This window comes from Alternaria rosae, assembly GCF_020736505.1.
Source record: "Alternaria rosae strain MPI-PUGE-AT-0040 chromosome Unknown BKA58scaffold_10, whole genome shotgun sequence".
In the NCBI taxonomy this organism is placed as follows: domain Eukaryota; kingdom Fungi; phylum Ascomycota; class Dothideomycetes; order Pleosporales; family Pleosporaceae; genus Alternaria; species Alternaria rosae.
In genome coordinates this window covers 1,174,454-1,192,298 of record NW_025763579.1, presented here as the reverse complement: position 1 = coordinate 1,192,298, position 17,845 = coordinate 1,174,454, and the positions used below count along the sequence as shown (strand labels likewise).

At 51.6% G+C, this 17,845-nt stretch overlaps 5 protein-coding genes and 1 non-coding gene across 6 annotated transcripts; 4 read left to right on the top strand and 2 right to left on the bottom strand.

Moving 5' to 3' along the window:
• Window positions 1-5,191: 5,191 nt before the first annotated feature.
• On the bottom strand, window positions 5,192-7,354 carry BKA58DRAFT_45187 (general substrate transporter). Its single transcript, XM_046174402.1, has 6 exons — window positions 7,012-7,354; window positions 6,617-6,958; window positions 6,197-6,560; window positions 5,828-6,148; window positions 5,538-5,768; window positions 5,192-5,487 (listed from the first exon to the last, which is right to left on the bottom strand). The coding sequence occupies exons 1-6, from the start codon at window positions 7,134-7,136 to the stop codon at window positions 5,284-5,286; spliced, it is 1,587 nt and encodes a 528-aa protein (XP_046021482.1). The 5' UTR covers window positions 7,137-7,354; the 3' UTR covers window positions 5,192-5,283.
• Window positions 7,355-9,064: 1,710 nt separating this feature from the next.
• On the top strand, window positions 9,065-9,173 carry BKA58DRAFT_t85. Its single transcript has one exon. It is a non-coding gene; the product is annotated as a tRNA-Pro (tRNA).
• A 745-nt stretch (window positions 9,174-9,918) lies between these two features.
• Window positions 9,919-10,944, top strand: BKA58DRAFT_323641 (alkaline ceramidase family protein; the record flags this gene model as incomplete). Its single annotated transcript, XM_046167925.1, has 4 exons — window positions 9,919-9,995; window positions 10,052-10,064; window positions 10,118-10,178; window positions 10,229-10,944. 4 exons carry the CDS (start codon window positions 9,919-9,921, stop codon window positions 10,942-10,944), a joined length of 867 nt encoding a protein of 288 aa, XP_046021481.1.
• Window positions 10,945-11,499: 555 nt separating this feature from the next.
• BKA58DRAFT_45154 (NADP-dependent oxidoreductase domain-containing protein) lies at window positions 11,500-12,758 on the top strand. The gene is made up of 3 exons (XM_046174395.1): window positions 11,500-11,683; window positions 11,731-12,305; window positions 12,353-12,758. Exons 1-3 carry the CDS (start codon window positions 11,632-11,634, stop codon window positions 12,716-12,718), a joined length of 993 nt encoding a protein of 330 aa, XP_046021480.1. The 5' UTR covers window positions 11,500-11,631; the 3' UTR covers window positions 12,719-12,758.
• Window positions 12,759-13,070: 312 nt separating this feature from the next.
• On the top strand, window positions 13,071-14,860 carry BKA58DRAFT_368445 (uncharacterized protein). The gene is made up of 2 exons (XM_046168942.1): window positions 13,071-13,608; window positions 13,659-14,860. Exons 1-2 carry the CDS (start codon window positions 13,107-13,109, stop codon window positions 14,441-14,443), a joined length of 1,287 nt encoding a protein of 428 aa, XP_046021479.1. The 5' UTR covers window positions 13,071-13,106; the 3' UTR covers window positions 14,444-14,860.
• On the bottom strand, window positions 14,861-16,050 carry BKA58DRAFT_392685 (uncharacterized protein). The gene is made up of 5 exons (XM_046171027.1): window positions 15,846-16,050; window positions 15,733-15,772; window positions 15,600-15,677; window positions 15,430-15,537; window positions 14,861-15,363 (listed from the first exon to the last, which is right to left on the bottom strand). Exons 1-5 carry the CDS (start codon window positions 15,849-15,851, stop codon window positions 15,071-15,073), a joined length of 525 nt encoding a protein of 174 aa, XP_046021478.1. The 5' UTR covers window positions 15,852-16,050; the 3' UTR covers window positions 14,861-15,070.
• Window positions 16,051-17,845: the final 1,795 nt, after the last annotated feature.

The window sequence follows — 17,845 nt, the reverse complement described above, 5'->3', positions numbered from 1 at the left end:
ACCTGCCTTTGGAATGCGTATTATCGCCATTTCGGCACCACGACCAAACAGTTACAGCCTTGTGCGACCAGGTTTGACCGAGCCTCAAAGACGACAGTGATTGGTTCGAGCAAGCACGAAACAAAAGTGGAGACCACAGTCTGGAGTATTGCTTTGAACCAAGAGGCTTGAACGAGTTCGTACTGTTTGAGCATGCTACTCTGACCGGTCTACCCAAAAATGAACGCAAACGGACTATCACCATGTCCAAGTGCTCTGGCAGCATCGCGAAGGTCCACACCAAAACACATGGTTAATATCCATGGTGGGTATAGCATTGTCGATTCGAGCTACTCGTATTCACAGGTGTCGAGAGCATCATCTGCGTACGTGTGTGTGATCGACACCGTGGTTGTCAATGTCTGCCTCCACTGACCCAACTTCTGTATTACCTAGATAGGCTATATCTCCGTCAACTTCACCAGCTATCGCAATTGCAAGAAACCGTTTCCGCAATTCGCCATACGTTCATCCCGTCCACGGGCTAGAGAGATAAGATCCGCTGGTTCTACCCGTCATCGACCCGGATGTTTTCGGTCACAGACCTCTCCGCGCCTCCTTCCACTTTTTACAACGACTATCTACACCTAAAACGCTCGGTACCTTGCAATAACTGCGAACCAAGAGATGTTGTGCTACCATTCTGCGGACGCTAAGAGCTACAGTCAGCCCCCATTGTGCTAGAAGGGTTTGGCGGTTGAGCGGTACCCCACTTCCCAGTATTGTTACCATGGGACGAGCTTCTGGCACGGAAATTCCGTCAATGGTGTGATTGAAACCACCAATATCATCGCGCTCGAAGTAATCTACACTCAAGCTTTGGCCCTTTTCTGCTCACGGCACGACAAGTGCCGCGCCACCGGCACACTCGCATTGAAGATGCAGTTGTATGACATCTTACACGCTTGAGTACCTAGTCGCCTCATGTATACACGCCTTCGGCACCAGGAAACTGGCGCTGGTACGCTAGTAGGCGCTCTTGCAGTAGGCTAACGGTCGCAGTTCGATCCAGAAACTATGCCGCGAGGTACCCATATACCGAGCGATGCTTGGTACGGCTGTCATGCAAGTATCGCACGATGTGCCTTGCATTCTTCAATGTACCTTGATGAAAACTTACCCGTTCCAGCACGATCAGAAGACACGGCACAGTGGCACAGCCGACGAAGCTCCCACCAAAAGCTTACGATATATCTATGGCGTCGAGGCAATACCCCAGCATGCCGCTCAGTAACTGGACGCCTCTGTCGCTTCTGGCGCGAAGGCGCTTATCTCGGATAGTTTTCCTGGCTAAAGTAGGTGTAGGTATGTGACGAGTAGCGCAACAGCGTCAGGGGCAGCACTTGTCACAACACGTGCAAGATCAGAGCCTCCGCTCGATCATCGCTTTCCAACGGTGGACTAAGGTCGTCGTAGACCCAGCGCCACTGTCAGCCTGGAGATACGCCTCTTGCTTTACCCCTCATTTCACGTCAAGCCCGAATCCTTCTCCATTCCATTCGGCTAAAACGTCAGCGCTGTTCACCACTCAACTCACCTTATCTCTTTGCTAAACCGATACGGCTTAAAGACGACATGGGTCTTTCTTCAACCAGCTAGCATTGTGTTACGCCACCCCATGGAGTCGGTACACGCTAGCACGTGATGTCACTAACGCTGCGCTCCTGTCGCTTACCCCAGTCTTTAGTCGACGCCCATCCGCAACGGCTGCCAATCTGAATGTGGGAAATGCTGATTCCTCTAGAAAGTGGCGAAAGTGCATGTTCGCATTAGCTTGCGTTTCTTGACAGACGTACACTTGTTGAGTTATCTGACTTCGCATCACACCGCACAAGTGCGCGCGATATGCGATGGCCGTTTCTAGTGCAGAAGGAGGCCAGGGTATCCTCGCAGTATAATGTACCAGTCATGCGGCGCACACTTCGTCCAGTGGTTGCTCGTTCGATTGCAGGTGTAAGTCGACAGCAAATACCTTGCGTCTTCGGTAATCAGAACTCTTGCAACTTTCACAGTAGCAGAGTCGACAAAGAGACCCCAATTTTCTCGTGCAATGGTAGAAACAGTGTCGAGTCAATTTTCACTATGTCGCTGAAATGATGCACTGCGTTCACGACGTCATTAAAACATGAGCTCGTCCATACGATATGAGCAACACTGTGCTATGCGAAAGATTTAAGGAGACAATGGATCGATCGAATAATGAGGCAAGACAAGCATGAGAGGTAAACATCCGTGTGGCTGAAGCTGGGTTTTGTTTGCGCAGATAAACTCCAATACAATATCATTAGTATCCCGCAAATCTACCTATAGACTACGTTTTCGTAAGATAGGACTTTGTTGGAGGCGAGTAATTGACAAGAAACCCAAGACATGACCGACCAAAATAGACCGATGTCGTCAGCAGACATCTCGCAGACTAGCGAGAATTATGAAGCTGCGTTGCCAAAGTCTTTGGATGAATCAGGCGCAATACACGAGACAGAACAGGAACAGCACGACGAGCCCGCCTACAAAGAGATGCAACAAACAATCAGACCCCCAACACGAACAAACGCTTCTTCTTTTGCTGCCCCAACAAGAGCATCCGAAGCGAAGAAGAATGAGAAGATTGAGCTGGCCCAGTATGTGAAGAGGTCGACGTCGACAAGAGAACCGTCTAGCCGGCCTGGTAGTGCTATGCGACAGCATTCGACTTCTGGGTTTGGTAGTAGACCACAGAGTCGTCAGTGGTGGGGGGTTAGTACGCCGATGGGGGATAGGGGTGGTGAAGATGAGGTGGATGATGATGATGAGGAGGAGGAGGAGGAGGAGGAGGTAAATGATGTTGATGAGAATGAGGTAGATGATGACGGGGCAGATGTCGACAATGATGACTCTAGTCAATTTGATAGCGATGTGGAAGATGAGGGAAGCGGAGAGGAAGAAGAAGAAAACCGGGCAGTGTCTATCCTGGAAGGAAAGCCGCTAGGGAAGAAGGACCTAGAGGGAAACAAGCTAGAAGAGGAAGAGCTAGAAAAGCAAGCACAAGAGAAAGTATCAGAGCCCGAAGAAGAGTTGACCACACAGGAAGAGGGGCAACCGTATGACTTGGAAGATCTCTTGGCCCAGGAAGAGCCACAGGAGCATCACGTTGAAGATTTCAATCCTGATGTTCAGGAACTACGGCAGCGGGAATTACCTTTGACGCAAGACGATACGGCTCCAGTGTCACAAGAAGATCATGTCGAGAATGTGGAAACACAGGTCGCGGCACCTCAAGATCAGATCGAGAGCACGTCGTCACTTGGTCATGACGAAGGTGGCAAGAATAGTGTGACAACCATCTCAGAGGACGTCAACAACGTCGCACCAGCCGAGATCGTCGCAAAAGTAGGGAGGCTGGAAGTCGAAATGCAAAAGGTGGAAGAACAGCGCGATGAGGCAATGAAGCAACGTGAGACAGTACAACAAGAACTAGTTACAGCCAAAGAACATGCTGAGAAGCTGAAGCAGGAGCGCGACGAGCTGTCAGATCAACTTCGTGAAACTGAAGCCAAAATTGCAGCGCGCAACGCTCGCGAGCCAGGATTACCTCCTCTTGAAGCGGTTGAAGCGGAGAACAAGACCCTTCGGATGGCAATCGATAAGACGAAATCGAAACTTAAAGAGAGCGAGATAGAGCTGCATGATGCGAGGGAGACTTGCAAGCAGCTTGATGACAACCTGACGGAGGCAGAAGAGAAGGTAAAAAACAATGAAGAGTCTATCCGAACATTATACGAAATCGTTGACAAGATAGCGGAAAATCTGCCCGAGGTTGCGAACTTTCCGGACTCTGAGCTTGACGGCATATTCCAGACCATGGGACAGGACACCGAGGTTGGAAGACTGCGAGCCAATTTTCTCAAATTGATCAAAAGAGTTAACGGAAACTCTAGAGAGCTGAAAGAACAGAAGGAGGATTTGAACCGTCAGCTAGTGGAGGAACGATTCGAGAACGCTAGGCTGGAGAAAGCCATGGATATCGAGAGGACGGGGCTACTGAGCCCCGGTTTGCAAAGCCCACGGGACATGCACATGGGTAAAAATGAATGTGAACAGTACTACAAGCGGGAGCGACATAGACGCCAAGGTGTAGAGCAGGAGCTCGCCAAAGCGAAGAAACAGCTGTCACAACTCCAGCCCGAGAATGAGAAACTACAGTCAGACCTCACTATGGCGGAAGAAGAGCTCGCAGAGCTGCGCCCCAAAAACGACAAATTGGAAATGGAGGCCAAGGGATGGAGGGAAGAACTTGAAGAAAACAAGGTACAATTTGAGCAACGCAGCCTCGCATTCGAAGCCAATATCTCCGAGCAACAGCGAGAGAACTTCCGGTATATCAGAGACTACTACAAAAAGGTCAAAGACCAAGCCCATTGGGAAGTCCGGGGCCTCCAACAAAAGCTCTCGGTAGCAGAGCGAGCAAGCGAAGCACTTAAACGAGACTACAAGCGCGAACAAGTCGTCAATATGCGCTTGGAAGATGCAATCATCAGACTGAGGAAGAGCGTCAAAGCCCGCGATATCCACATTGCAAAGACCGAACAAGCTTTCATGCATGAAGCACCATTTCCCATCCGTTCACCCAGCACATCCGGTAGCCGCACACATAATAGCGATACCTCATCGTCTACCTCACCTTCTTCGATCTCAGATTGGACTCATCCGCTCGACCGCATCAATAGACCCCCGTCTATCCCACGCTGCCACCTCCCCGCCGCAATTCAAGCGCGGGAAGCCAGAATGAAAACCTACAAACAAGAACTGGAAGAGGCGCGAGAGGCAGAGGTCTTCATGCTCAATGTGAGACCACACGAATCGACAGCGAAGGATGGAAGCAGTGCTATCGCTATCATGGAACAAGTGCGGAAACGGAAGATGGGGCCTTTGTATCCGGCTGGAAAGACGGGGTGGGCGGATGAGAGGTGGAACGCTGCGTGGGAGAGGTGGGATGGGAACAATTGGGCGAGGGAGTACGCGAAAGGGAAGGAGGTCGATTTCTTGAGGAAGGTGGGGCTTTGGCGGGAGGATTGGGATTAGTAGTACGATGTCACTAGCAGCGATATATAATAGAATGCTGTGTTAGTTCGTTCATGTCTCTCAGTAATCTCAACAAAAATGAAGTGCTGTAAGAGTCCAAAGTAACAATTTGGTTCGTTCCAAGCAAGCCAGATATGGCATTATTGGTGATATGTATGCTGACAACCGCACATTCCAGACCACTTAGACCGCCTCCGTTGTCTCAGTCTCACCTTTATCCTTCTTTGCGATGTTATTGATAGTGGCAAGAGCGTCTCCTTTGGCTTGCGCAGCAGCAACGTTCTCCAGGTCGCGTGCGAGGTTAGAGCTGCCCTTCTTGGTGTGCCAAGCGTGTGGGCCCTCTTTGCTGAACAGGAATTCGACCTCCTCAAGGGTTTTACCGCAAGTCTGTCCGAAGAATTAGCTGAAATCATCACAAAAATCTCAGATTTCCTTACCTCAGGGTAGGTGAAGAAGAATTGGACGGCAGCCATAAAACAGAGTATTCCGAAGACGACGAAAAGACCCCATCTGATGTTGACAAACGCGGGTGGAATGAACAAACCAATTGCGAAGTTGAAAAGCCAGTTCCCAATCGCCGCGATACCCATTCCGGAAGCACGTGTCTCCAATGACCAGACCTCAGCGGCATAGACCCAGCAGATAGGCGCCAGGGTAAGTGCATAGAACTAAAAAGCGTCGAATCAGTGTATGGTTCGTATGTGATATGCGGAGAGGAGGTACTGACGATAATCAAAAGGTACGAGAATGCGATGACGGTGTACGCGGGCGACCCTCTAACCTCCATGGTAACGTTCTTGTCGCCGCCGACACCGTCAGGAACATATGTGTAAAATCCGCCGAGCATACCAGCTACGACCAGATGGCAGATTCCCATCGCAATTGCTCCCCAGACCAGCAGCGTCCGCCGTCCGATTTTGTCGACGAAGAAGAACATGATGGATGAGAAAATTATGAACAGAGCGTACTGTACACCAGCGGAAACAAGCTTGGTATTGCCAGAAAGACCAGCCATGGCGAAAATGTACACGACGTAATAAGTCATGACCTGTAAAGTTGTTAGACGACGGTGTTGCGCGAGGTGTGTTCAACATACATTAGCACCGGAAAGTTGCTGCCAGGCCTGGACGGAGAAACCAGCCAGAGTCCGCTTCCACATGCCATTCACAACAAATTTCCGCCATCCTTGGGGAGCTAGGCGTTCCGCCGTGAGAGCAGTCACGATCTCCTCATATTCGGCCAGAACGTAGTGATCCTCGATGTTGCCGTCGGCTTGGATGGACGCCAGTATGTGGATTGCCTCTTCTGTACGGTCGACCTTTGCGAGCCATCGTGGAGACTCTGGGAGGAATGGAAGGCCGATCATGAACATGACGCAGGGGACAAACTGAATTCCCCAGGCAGTGCGGAATGAAGCTGATTCGCCAGGAATGAAAGTACATCCGTAGCCGATGAAGTACCTGCGATCTATTAGCTTGGGCTTGTTCAGTGTGTTCAGTGTGTTCAGTGTACTTACATGATAAGGATACCCCACTCAATAGCCAGCTGTTGAATAATAATGATGGCACCACGCTGCGAGTGCTTGGAAATCTCGGCGAGGTAGACTGGGACCTGAGACGAAGTGATGCCAACAGTAACACCGTTCAGGACGCGACCAGCAATGAGCATGCCGCGACCAGTGACAGCGACCTGCAGAGCAGTACCGACGAGCCACCAGAGACAGGCGAAAAGAAGGGCATCGCGACGACCAAACTTGTCGGAGATGGGACCAGCAATAGCACTGCCAACGACTGAACCCGCAGCAAGGGCCGCGCCAATAGCTCCCTGAACGACGCCGGTTGGGTTGTCGAAGTAGGTGCTGTTTGTTGTTAGGGATCAATAAGTGAGGTGTTTGATGTCACTGCAACTTACAGATATTGCTCGCTTGGAATGATGGCACTCATCGAAGAGATATCAAACCCGAAGAGCATGCCTCCCATCGTGGCAACAATTGCCAAGAAGTAGACATTGTAAATCTTAGGAAACCTTTCGAACATCTTGACCGGGGCTTGTCCAAAGTCTTGGGTTGATGCAGAGATGGCAGTCGTTCGACCTGGCGATCCACAGACGTGGGGAGGGTCGAATATAAGGGTTGAGGAAGTCGGCACTACACGCCGCTGTGCTCGACGTGACAATCACAGCGCTTGAAGCAGCCGTCTCCACTCGAGTCCTGGGTCCGCATGGGGCACTCCATTCTTACATTCGTTGGCAGGTAAAATGGTTAAAATGAATTTACCAACCCCAGTATAGCGGCCGCATGCCGAGAAGCCTGCCGTCTTGACCATCGGAGAGAAACGAGATCGAGTCAGCGTCGGAGCTCGTGTGATTTGTGGAAAAAACGATTCTGGGGTTAGGCTGGAGGTGGAGAAAGACGCGTTCAGGCCCGGAGAGTTGTGGAGATCGCCTCACCCGCGTTGTGCATGTGTGGATGTCGTCAGTGGCACCTTAACCGAACCGGCGGCTCTTTTTGCAGCACTGCCGGGATCCGACTAAGGTGGTTGCTTTGAGGGGATGATGCATGTGACTGGAGATGTTTCCTGAGGTGGTGTTGCTTCCGCCTGTTATGGTGGGTGATTGGGCAGGAATGCGCTTGAGGGTGGTCAGAACATACGAGGAAGCGCGATCGTTGCTCTGCTTGGCAACGTTGGCTCTCTCGACTTTTACCTTGCCATCGCGATGGCATCAACAGCGACGCATCGCAGTCGCATCGCGTTGGAATGGCTGAAGTGACCTGCAACAAAGGACACGTTATGCGGGAAGTGAAGCTGATGAGAACTATCGTTTATCGAATGCGCATTCGATATCAGCGCAAGTTCAAGATGCCTTCTCATGATCGGAGTCGTGACGAACATCGGAATTGCTCATCGATGATCGGGCTTTCTTCCTTCAGATGTTCGCGTTTGGGCTAACCTATTGCGTCGCCTTGCGCGTCGACCAGGATCCTCACAACATGGGAATGTTGAAGCGGGACGACTCAGAAAGTCAGGCCATTCGCCATGAGACGCGTACAAATCTTGCTTCGATCTCAGCGCCGTGATTGCAGATTTGGCTTAGTAACTCACATATCTAGCCATTTTACAGTATATGCGTAAAAAAGACAAGCTTTGGATGCGTACTGACAAAGAACTTGACACTATGAGCATCGTGGCCGTTATAGAGCCCGCAGCAATCCTGAGTCGGTGAAAAGATCTGAAGAAATGGTCGCGACAGTGGCTGGCCTTCTTGCGGCATACAACACCTATGTGTGTGATGCAGGATATACTTCCCGAAGGTGTGGTGCATACATGAGAAGACGTGCGAGCCGTGCGAAGGCGTAATGTTGGATATGGACTGCGTCATCAATTTTTTGGTTTTGACCATGTACTGCATAGACGCGTTGTCGCTCACAAAAGACTATTGCAATCAGACTCCAGATCTTGTCGCTGCTTTGAGTAGAGCTTAGCTGTGCCCAAGTGCTCCGTACGAACAAAGAATCGCGAGCATCACGAACAGCGTGTCGAAAGGACATGGTCGCGCTGAGTCTGGCTCCCTACCCTCCAACTTCATCAAATCACTCACTAATACCTATTATACCAATAATGCTTCACGTCCGTATCACTACGCCGTTGCGCGGGAGTCTCGAATACACATGCGAAGGTTTGGTGTTCGAGCAGCTATCTGCCGCCCCTGGTCCGCCCAAGCCAGCGGCTAAGTTCGGCCACGTCAACCATCACTGGCATCAATTTCAAACTTCCAACGGTCAGAACCCCACAAATTTTTGTGGGAAGCACAAGGCACATGCTACGAACGAGCTGGCAGTGCGTTTGAAGTTCCAGAACCTGTAAATTTTTCGAAAACCTCAATTTTCAAAATTTACTTCATATACGCTGTTTTTTGCTCCCATTCCATCAACAAGAACAACAGCTTCACAGCTGTTGCCTCTTCTGGTCTTATGGTCTAGTGGTATGATTCTCGCTTAGGGAGAGCGTCTTAGGACGTTCGCAAACCCAAGCATAGCTTGCGAGAGGCCCCGCGTTCGAGTCGCGGTAAGACCCATGTTTTTACACTTCCTACAGTCACAGCACGTCCACCAAACTCAGTATGCATTCCAAAGGCTCGGAGGACCATTTCTAGAGCTTTAGGAACAGACTGCTATGCGTATGTGCAAGATATGCTTTTTTCCCCAGTCTGCTCAAGTCTGTCGTACAAGAACTCTACGAAGCAACTCTGCAAGACACAGGGCGGGCTAAAAGTACTTCAAAAGATCTTTCTTGATCCTGTTACTACGTTGCTAGCTGTGTACGCGTGTGCGGAGAAGAGTGGTCATTCTGTTCCTCTATCTGGGCCCGCAGGACCTGAAAACATCGCAGACTAAGTCTGCAAGACATAGTATGGACTCATAGCATCCTCAAATGCAGCTTTCTGTTCTTATTTAACTACTACAAAGTATGCTGCACCTGTAGGTACAAGATTACTTTTATTTTTGTATAACCAATGGTCTACGCCCGGGCGGTACTTTGGGACCCCGTAGACGAAATTTCGCTTATAAGTAGCAGCCTGGAATATCAATTCCCACTCTCAAAGAGTTACTATTGCTTCCGTGTTCGTCAATTTGCTTTTCCACGCGTCTTCGTATAGTCTCTTCGTAGCGTGCAAAGTGGACCGCGATCAGGGGTCAAAGCGCAAACCCTCCTGCTCCAAGTAGAAAACCACAAAACCTTGGAAACAACAACGTCACCTCATACCCCAGAACATCAAAAATAACACCAACTCTCCGGCTCACGGCCTTCGCAATTGAACATGCAGTGGCGATGGGACTACCCCAACCCCAACGAATACATCGTCGGGGCTTGGGAGCCAAAGACGTCGAATCACAAGTGAGTTTGCATGCGGTACCTGCATATCAAATTGGGGGTTAGCTGACTTGAAGTAGTTTCTGTGAAGAAGTACGCAAGATGAACCAAAGAGATGTGTATCCGGAAGACTGATTGTAGTCCAGGACTACATAATAACACCCTACATCGGCGAATTCATAAACACCCTCACAAACATAACCTACGGTCCGCCCTTCCCCATTCTCACCCCATTCCCAAACTCACTCTCCCCCCAGTAATCTACGGCCTCCACGGCCTCCGCCGCGTCGCCCCAAAACCCTCTGGCGGTCTCATCTCCACGCTCGCCTTCCCCTACTGGGGTCTGATCAGCGTGGGCGTCCTCTCAGCCTGGTTCCACGCAACGCTAAAATACCATTCGCAAATGGGCGACGACCTATCCATGTTTCTGGCCGTCGGCGCCATCTTGCACCAATTACTTTGTTTCAAGGCTACGCTGAGTGAGAGGAGGAAGTACACGGCGTACATCCTCGGAAGTCTGATTCCAGTATCCGTGTACCACGTCTGGGCCGATGAAATCATTCTACATGAGATTGCGTTTGCAGTCATGATCTTCCTGGTAAGTAAATACACGCGCGCCCTCATTAAAGTGCAAGTCACGTCCGAGGAAGCACGCAAGAAACTTGGAAAGATGGCAACGTTTGGTATCTCAACCGGCCTCTTCGGGTATTTTCTATGGAACATTGATTTCCATGCGTGTTACTATGTGACAGTGTGGAAGAGGTGGGTGGGTTTGCCCTGGGGTTTCTTGTTCGAATTGCATGGGTGGTGGCATATCTTTACGGCGATTGGCGCGTATGTGGGTATGGCGCTTGTGGAGTATCTTGTTACGATTGAGGAGGGGAAGACGAGAGGAGTGGAGGAGGGGTTTGTGTGGCCGGTGAGGGGGGCGTTGAGGGATTTGGATGGAGTGGAGAGGAAGAAGATGAAGTGAGAGAATGCTGGGATGAGGGTGGGTGTCTTCGAGGGATGAAGGGGGAGGGGTTAAGTTGGCTTTGTACTGTACTTGTGTTATTGCATAGCGCTGTAGAAAAAATTGGGTAATGCGATGAAGCTCGGTCTTTGTAAGCTGTATCTAACGGGCAAAAATTCTGCTCGAGAAATCACAATCTACATTATACCTGCGAATGTCTTGCTGATTGTCATTATGAACGCTTTTCGCGTCCTTCAACTGTACTCAATCACTTACCCATCAAAAATACCTCGCAGCCCACCCACCCTCCGTCCCGATGCCATCTCGCCATCCCAGCTTACCAACCCAACCTCATATGCATCCTCAAACCACTCCATGTCGCATACATCGCGCAAACATTCCGCTGGAGCTATCATAGTAAAGTCCATCTTCTTCCGCCCCATCCGAGCCTGATTGGCCGAACGGAGTTAAGATCTCAATGGAGCCGGCAGATGCAGGTCGCATGTGGAGCCCGCGTCATCAACATCCAGTTACATAAAAATGACTTCGGGCCCGAGAAGACCGCCGTTACAATATAAGAACTCGGTGGCAGAGCGGTGGATAGGAAATTACACGCCATCAACAGCGACACGATCAATTGAGGCACCAGAGCGATAAATTTGCAGGATTTCTATCTACCCCACTATCAACTTCAGAAAAGCACTGAAGATGCCTGAACTCGTCGGAAAGACTGTAGGCCCAGTTGGCTACGGCCTCATGGGTATGCATCATCACTTCCCACGCGATCGCTTCACTAACACATCGCAGGTCTGACATGGCGCAAGAACCCACCACCAGCCGAACAGAGCTACGCAGCTATGCGCACAGCACTTGCACTCGGCGCGAACAACTGGAACGGCGGCGAGCTCTATGGTCCCCCGGAGCGCAACTCTCTACACCTGCTTAATGAGTACTTCACCAAGTACCCCGGCGACGCAGAAAAGGTCGTTTTGTCTATCAAAGGTGGTCTCAAGAAGGGTGAGCTGGCGCCGGATGGCAGTCGGGAGAACGTAAGGCGCAGCATCGACGAGTGCTTGAAGGTGCTGGATGGCAAGAAGACTCTCGATCTGTTCGAGTGTGCTAGGGTCGACCCCAAGACACCCATCGCAGACACCGTTGGCTACATCGCAGAGTATGTCAAGGAAGGCAAGCTCGGCGGTATCAGCTTGTCAGAGGTTGGTGCGCAGTCTATCCGCAAGGCGCATGCTGTGCACCCCATTTCGGCCGTCGAGGTGGAATTCTCGCTCTGGGTGACCGACATTCTTGAAAATGGTGTCGCGGCAACGTGCGCAGAGCTGGGTATCCCTATCATCGCGTACTCTCCCCTTGGACGCGGATTCCTGGTAAGCGCATCTCTTCTCACCCAATGACTTACCACTAATGTATACAGACTGGCAGGTACAAGAAGTACAGTGACATCGAGCCCGACTCGATGCTTCAGCACATGCCCAGGTTCCAGCCCGACGTATTTGACGAGAACATCAAATTGCTCCACGCCGTCGAGGACATGGCCAAGGCCAAGGGAGTCACACCAGCTCAGATTGCCATCGGCTGGGTACTCGCGCAGAGCGGTGCCAAGGGTATGCCTACTATCATCCCAATTCCTGGTGCTACGACGTCGGAGAGGATCGAGGAGAATATGAAGCCGGCGAAGCTCAACGACGAGGACATGAAGGCGCTGGACGAGATGCTGAAGAAGTTCCCGCCGATTGGAGGAAGATACCACGAGTCGCAGTCAGCACTGCTGTTCGCATAGACAACTATAGTTCTAGTCTAAAGCTTGTTAGTACTGTAGCTGTAATATAGCAAGCTTGAGTTTGTAAAAGAATGGCAGGTCAGAAATAATTGTAGTGTAGAGCTAATCCGCATGTGAGCCGCCGTGAAGCGACTCTTTGGAATTGCAGAACTCTGGAATAGATCATCATGTAGATGAGATGGTAGAAAATGGAGAAAAACTCACCTGAAGACGTTCGCGTGTTGTTGGAGGAGGACTGGAAGAAAGAGGAAGGAAGTAAGCTGCCCAAAAATATCGAGCTAAACGGGTGGTCCCTGCACCTCGGGCTAGACGTCCAACGCGCCGGACAGCCATCGTCACGCTCTCTCAAACGCGCCCCCATACATTCACATCCACATCAATCGCCGACATGGATTCGCCTTCCGAGCTCTCCGAGTACGGCAGCGACGATTTCCCCGAGGACATCAAAGGACGCCGCCATGCCAGCTACGAAGCCACTCCTGACCACGACCAGCGCCCGAACAAGCGACCACGCCTGAATATCCGCGCGCCATCCTCACCACCCCATATCAATACCATGCCACCTGAGGAAGAGGACGAGCTGTCGGAAGATACCGATGGCTCTGTTCCTGCGTCGCCACACCACCACCCGGGCATGTCGCAAGATGATGACTATGGTCAGGAACAGGTCACTGTCTGCAAGTGGGACGGTTGCACGGCGGGTGACCTGCAGAATATGGATAATCTAGTCGAGCATCTTCACGAAGACCATATCGGTACACGACAGAAGAAGTATAGCTGCGAGTGGAGCGACTGCACAAGGAAGGGTATACCACATGCCAGTGGCTATGCGCTTAGGGCACATATGCGCTCACATACAAGGGAGAAGCCATTCTACTGCACACTTCCAGGTATGTCGCCAAGACCATCTCCATCACATTACCCCTACTAAGTCATCCAGAATGCGACCGTTCCTTCACCCGCTCCGACGCGTTAGCGAAGCACATGAGAACCGTCCACGAGACCGAAGCATTGCGCCCCTCGGACCCAGTACCCAAGCACCACTCATCCAACCCTACAAACAACAAGCAGCGCCTCAAGCTCGTCCTCAACAACGAAGCCAAGAAGCTGCCCCACGACAAAGGCTCTACACCCGGGTCCCCCTCCTCACACTCGCACCCCCCGAATAGCGCAACAATCCCGCCCAACGCACCCGCCTCAGACGCCGACTACGCCCACAACAACGTCGTCTACCTGCAAGACCTCGCCAACCCATCCGGCCCAACACTCGTCCAATTCCCACCTGACATCGAATTCAGCCCCGAAGAGCTCCAGCGTCCTGCACCCGAACTCTTCCAACTCCTGCGCCGCCAACTCCTCTGGGCAACGCAACAAGGCGAACAACTGCGCGCCGAAGCCGAGGAGCTCGAACGCGTGCGCCAGGAAGAATGGCAGGCCAAAGAACTCCTCTTCGAGAACTACATGGAAGCCCAAGCCGCAACGGAGCGACGACGCCGCGTCGAAGAAGGCATGCCCGACGACATGGAAGGTTGGCAATCCGTTGAGAACGACATCCAGCCCGCGAAGGCTCTGCCTATACAACCCAAAGAAGGGAAGTTGCCGTGGTGGCGGGATGACACTCAGCAACAGACTCGGATCAAAGAGGAAGTTATCCAACCGCCCAGGCCGCCTCCCGCGCACATCCAACAAGTGGAGGAGCGCCAGCCTCAGGTTTCTGTTTCGTAGCCTGGGCTGGAGTATCTGGATCTGGCGGAGGGGGATATGGCTCTAGATCTGCAGCAGCGTGCATACTATCGCTGGATGGAAGCGCGGCGCCTGCGTCAGCTTCCTTTGTCGCAGGCTGGGCTGGAATATCCGGGTCTAGCGGATCGTCTTGCGATTCTGGATGCGCGCTGTCGTAGTCTGGAAGAGCTGTTGAATTACAGGGTACCGGCCAGGAGGCGATGTGCACATGGTGAGTGGTGGAGGTGTTGGCATGGGAGAGGTGGGCTGCTACAATACGGCGAACAAGCACGAAGCTTTATTGTTGAAGGGGATGTCGGCACCAGGTCCTCCTTTTTCTCAGCAGTACTTGTTTGTGTATTACTATGGGTTAGACACTGGGGTTTATGGTCTTTGGGTACATTCAAGGTTAAAGATACCAATTTATTTGATGCTCTCATAGTATACAGCCTTCATCCCAGTAATCCGTGTCTGGCAATTTCCCAATGCCAGTTCTCAATGCTTACTCCCGCATAACTCCTATTGTATGCCTATTCGCCGTTGCCTTCCATGCCATGCACGCTTCTGTCCACCACAGTACACCTCCTCCCTTCCACACCCTCCCAACTCCCACAGACGTATAGTAAGCATTTACCTACCCTTCTTCTTCTCCGCCTCGGCGTTCTTGAACGGGAACCCACTCGTCCTCTTATCCGCCCCAGTCTTCCTGCTAATCCGTCCATTGCTGCTCGCAAACAAAATGCACCACAGCGCCACCATGGCCAGGAAACCAGAGCCCAGCGTGCCTAGACTGAAGGCCATGACGCCGGTGCGCGTCCACATGGCGTAGCCGTAGAAGGCAAGGGCGGAGTGGAACATGGCGGTTACGGTGAGCGTGGGGAGAGCGTAGGGCGCTTTGGGATCTTCGGCGTTGGTTGTGGCGCCTGTGGTGGGTTAGTATGGCGTTGATGGAGGAAATGGGGATATGGGGATATGGGAAGGGAAATTACCTTCGGAGAGTCGACTAGACAATGGAACGGAGCCCGTGAGGAGGACAGTCAGGACGCCCAGGGCGATGAGCGAGAGGCCCAGAGTGCGGGAGAAGTAGACTTCGAGAGCTGATCATCCCCGTTAGCACATCATCGTACACCATGTTTCCTGGCCTTCAATGTATACGTACTGGAAGCTTCGCGGACTTCGGGGGACAACAATGCTACTATCATTGTTGGGGACGCGATCAGAGGCGCGGCTTGGGTCGCTGTCTTTCTGTTAGCAAGCTGTACGATATCCTCGCGGGAAGATATAGAGCTTACCCAGCCATGCGGCAGTGCCGTAGGAGTAGAAGTAGTAGACCTAATCCCCATCATCAGCATTCGTCCATTACGCAAACACCCATCAACCCTTCTCGTGGCAGCTCTACACATACATCCATGTTGAAAGAGGTCTTGTGATGTCAATTGGGGTGTTGTGTCGTTCCTGGTGTATTTTGAAGAGGAGTGCAAGCAAAGATGTTGTTTCGTGAAAGGACTGAGAGGAAGGGTTGAGACGTGGGTCGCGGTGATGCAATAGCGATGTTCCTGGCGGGATTTGCGCAAGCATCCGCGCAGTCGCTACGTCATTGTCAAGCTAACATGGATACCGCGGCACATGGCTGCACGCTTATTTGGGAAATCGGGTTTACTTGTTTCCCATGCTTGTTACTGCTTTCGTGGCATCGGGGAAAGTGGTCATGTTCTACTGGTGATGTTTCGGTAGGGCAGGTGAGATTGTGTACGAGTGCGACGGCGTTCGAGGCTGATGAGCTGGGTATATGGAAAATGTTACCTCCAGCTTTCATGCCGCCTCTCCGCGCACTGGGAGAAATTTAGGGTGCTGCGGAGATGGAGGTATAGCTACCTTTGCTCTCCAGTCGCTCACAACACCACCATGCTTGCGCATCGTGCTTCGGCACCCCACGGAACACAGTCATGAAGCATCTGCAGCACGTTGAAGTACAAGCATATGTCGACGATTCGTGTGGCGGGACTTCCATCATATACACCCTAACCCCATCTCCGGTCGTATACCTCGTATCGCTCAATCTACCAACTACCGCTCATCCAGCCCTTCAACTCCCGCACACTTCCCAAACAGGAAACCCCCAGCAAAACCATCGATTCTGGTCAACGGCTGCCAGACTCCGGCCCGTGGTACCCTCTATCCGACCATTCCTCAAATTGCCTAGCCACCGCCCATCCAACGGTCAATATCTACCGCAAGAGGAAAGGAATCTAGAAAACCATTGATCACAGTAGATCCCGCTATCGGGAAAAGATCCACGAAACAGAAGAGGATGGGGTTGTGATCGGGAAACTGGGTCGAGAACATCGAGAGTCTGGTCAAGGGGCTGAAGGAGTTTGGTAGCGAGGCAGTCATAAATGCCGAGATGGGAAAGAATAAAGGAAGCTTGGAAGGGTGTGGATGACGGCGGGCGACTGGACACGTCGCCGAAAAAGCAAAAGGGGGTCTGGAAGCGTCGGGAGTCTGGATCGAAGATGTCACGCGACGATTACGAATGCTGAATCCAAGAGCAGGAAATATCTGGATTGACGACAATGTATGCAGGCCATGCTACAAACCTTCATACAAACACAATGGAATAATGGAATCGCGGTCGCGCATCCATGTCCAGGACCTTCCAGCATACAGAACAGGCAGATGATGTACATCACACGTCTTGTTCTACTTGCACAAACTTCAGCCTCCGTCCCATCCCGCGCAAACACTCCGAACCGCCTCCCAGCTCCTAATCCCAAATACATCGATCCCCACGCCCCTACCAGACTTCAAACTACCGTAACAGGAAATTCCTCACTCACCATTGATTGCAGAAGGCTTGAGGAGAATTACTCGCCTCGGCACTAAGACAAGGCTGAAGACTGTTCCAGACGTTGCAAGCACCACCAAGCTTTGAAGCACCGGCTCCGTAAACATAAAACAGCCCAATTAGGCAATACCACTTTTCACGTGTGGAATGTAGTTCAGGCGTCCCACTGGAGAGAGTTTGGTGCTTGCAACATTAATTTGTTTTGAGTTTGCTTTTCGGGGTCAGATCATGGACCGGTGTGCGAATGTGGTAGTACCGAAGTATAACTCTGGCGATGTGCCGGAAAGGGCAATTCGGAGTCGAAGTGTTGATTCCAGATGCGGATTGTGGCTTGATGTGTGAACAAGCAAGATGGTGGGTGAGCTGTTTGATAGGGCTGTGGTTTCTTTTCCACAGCGGATGGTGGATGTGCTGGGCGTTGGTATACCTGAATAGGAAGGAGTAGGGAAAGTATTGAATCCAGTCATGAATCGCATGTGGTTTCTCCGGAAGCCTGGAACGAGTGTGAGCTTATGGTAAGGATGTGCTCGGGCTATCTTGGAAGGTAGGTGTGAAGTTTT

What these genes read in the sequence shown, in the direction of transcription:
- BKA58DRAFT_392685 (XM_046171027.1), bottom strand. An exon ending in CGGCACTGCCGCATGGCTGG is followed by an intron (nt 15,678 to 15,732) that starts GTAAGCTCTATA and finishes ACAGAAAGACAG; the next exon opens with CGACCCAAGCCGCGCCTCTG. An exon ending in CGAAGTCCGCGAAGCTTCCA is followed by an intron (nt 15,538 to 15,599) that starts GTACGTATACAT and finishes GGGGATGATCAG; the next exon opens with CTCTCGAAGTCTACTTCTCC.
- BKA58DRAFT_45154 (XM_046174395.1), top strand. Translation starts at nt 11,632, where the DNA reads ATGCCTGAACTCGTCGGAAAGACTGTAGGCCCAGTTGGCTACGGCCTC. An exon ending in AGTTGGCTACGGCCTCATGG is followed by an intron (nt 11,684 to 11,730) that starts GTATGCATCATC and finishes AACACATCGCAG; the next exon opens with GTCTGACATGGCGCAAGAAC. An exon ending in CCCTTGGACGCGGATTCCTG is followed by an intron (nt 12,306 to 12,352) that starts GTAAGCGCATCT and finishes TAATGTATACAG; the next exon opens with ACTGGCAGGTACAAGAAGTA.
- BKA58DRAFT_368445 (XM_046168942.1), top strand. Translation starts at nt 13,107, where the DNA reads ATGGATTCGCCTTCCGAGCTCTCCGAGTACGGCAGCGACGATTTCCCC. An exon ending in ATTCTACTGCACACTTCCAG is followed by an intron (nt 13,609 to 13,658) that starts GTATGTCGCCAA and finishes TAAGTCATCCAG; the next exon opens with AATGCGACCGTTCCTTCACC.
- BKA58DRAFT_45187 (XM_046174402.1), bottom strand. Translation starts at nt 7,136, where the DNA reads ATGTTCGAAAGGTTTCCTAAGATTTACAATGTCTACTTCTTGGCAATT. An exon ending in ATTCCAAGCGAGCAATATCT is followed by an intron (nt 6,959 to 7,011) that starts GTAAGTTGCAGT and finishes AACAACAAACAG; the next exon opens with CACCTACTTCGACAACCCAA. An exon ending in GAGTGGGGTATCCTTATCAT is followed by an intron (nt 6,561 to 6,616) that starts GTAAGTACACTG and finishes AATAGATCGCAG; the next exon opens with GTACTTCATCGGCTACGGAT.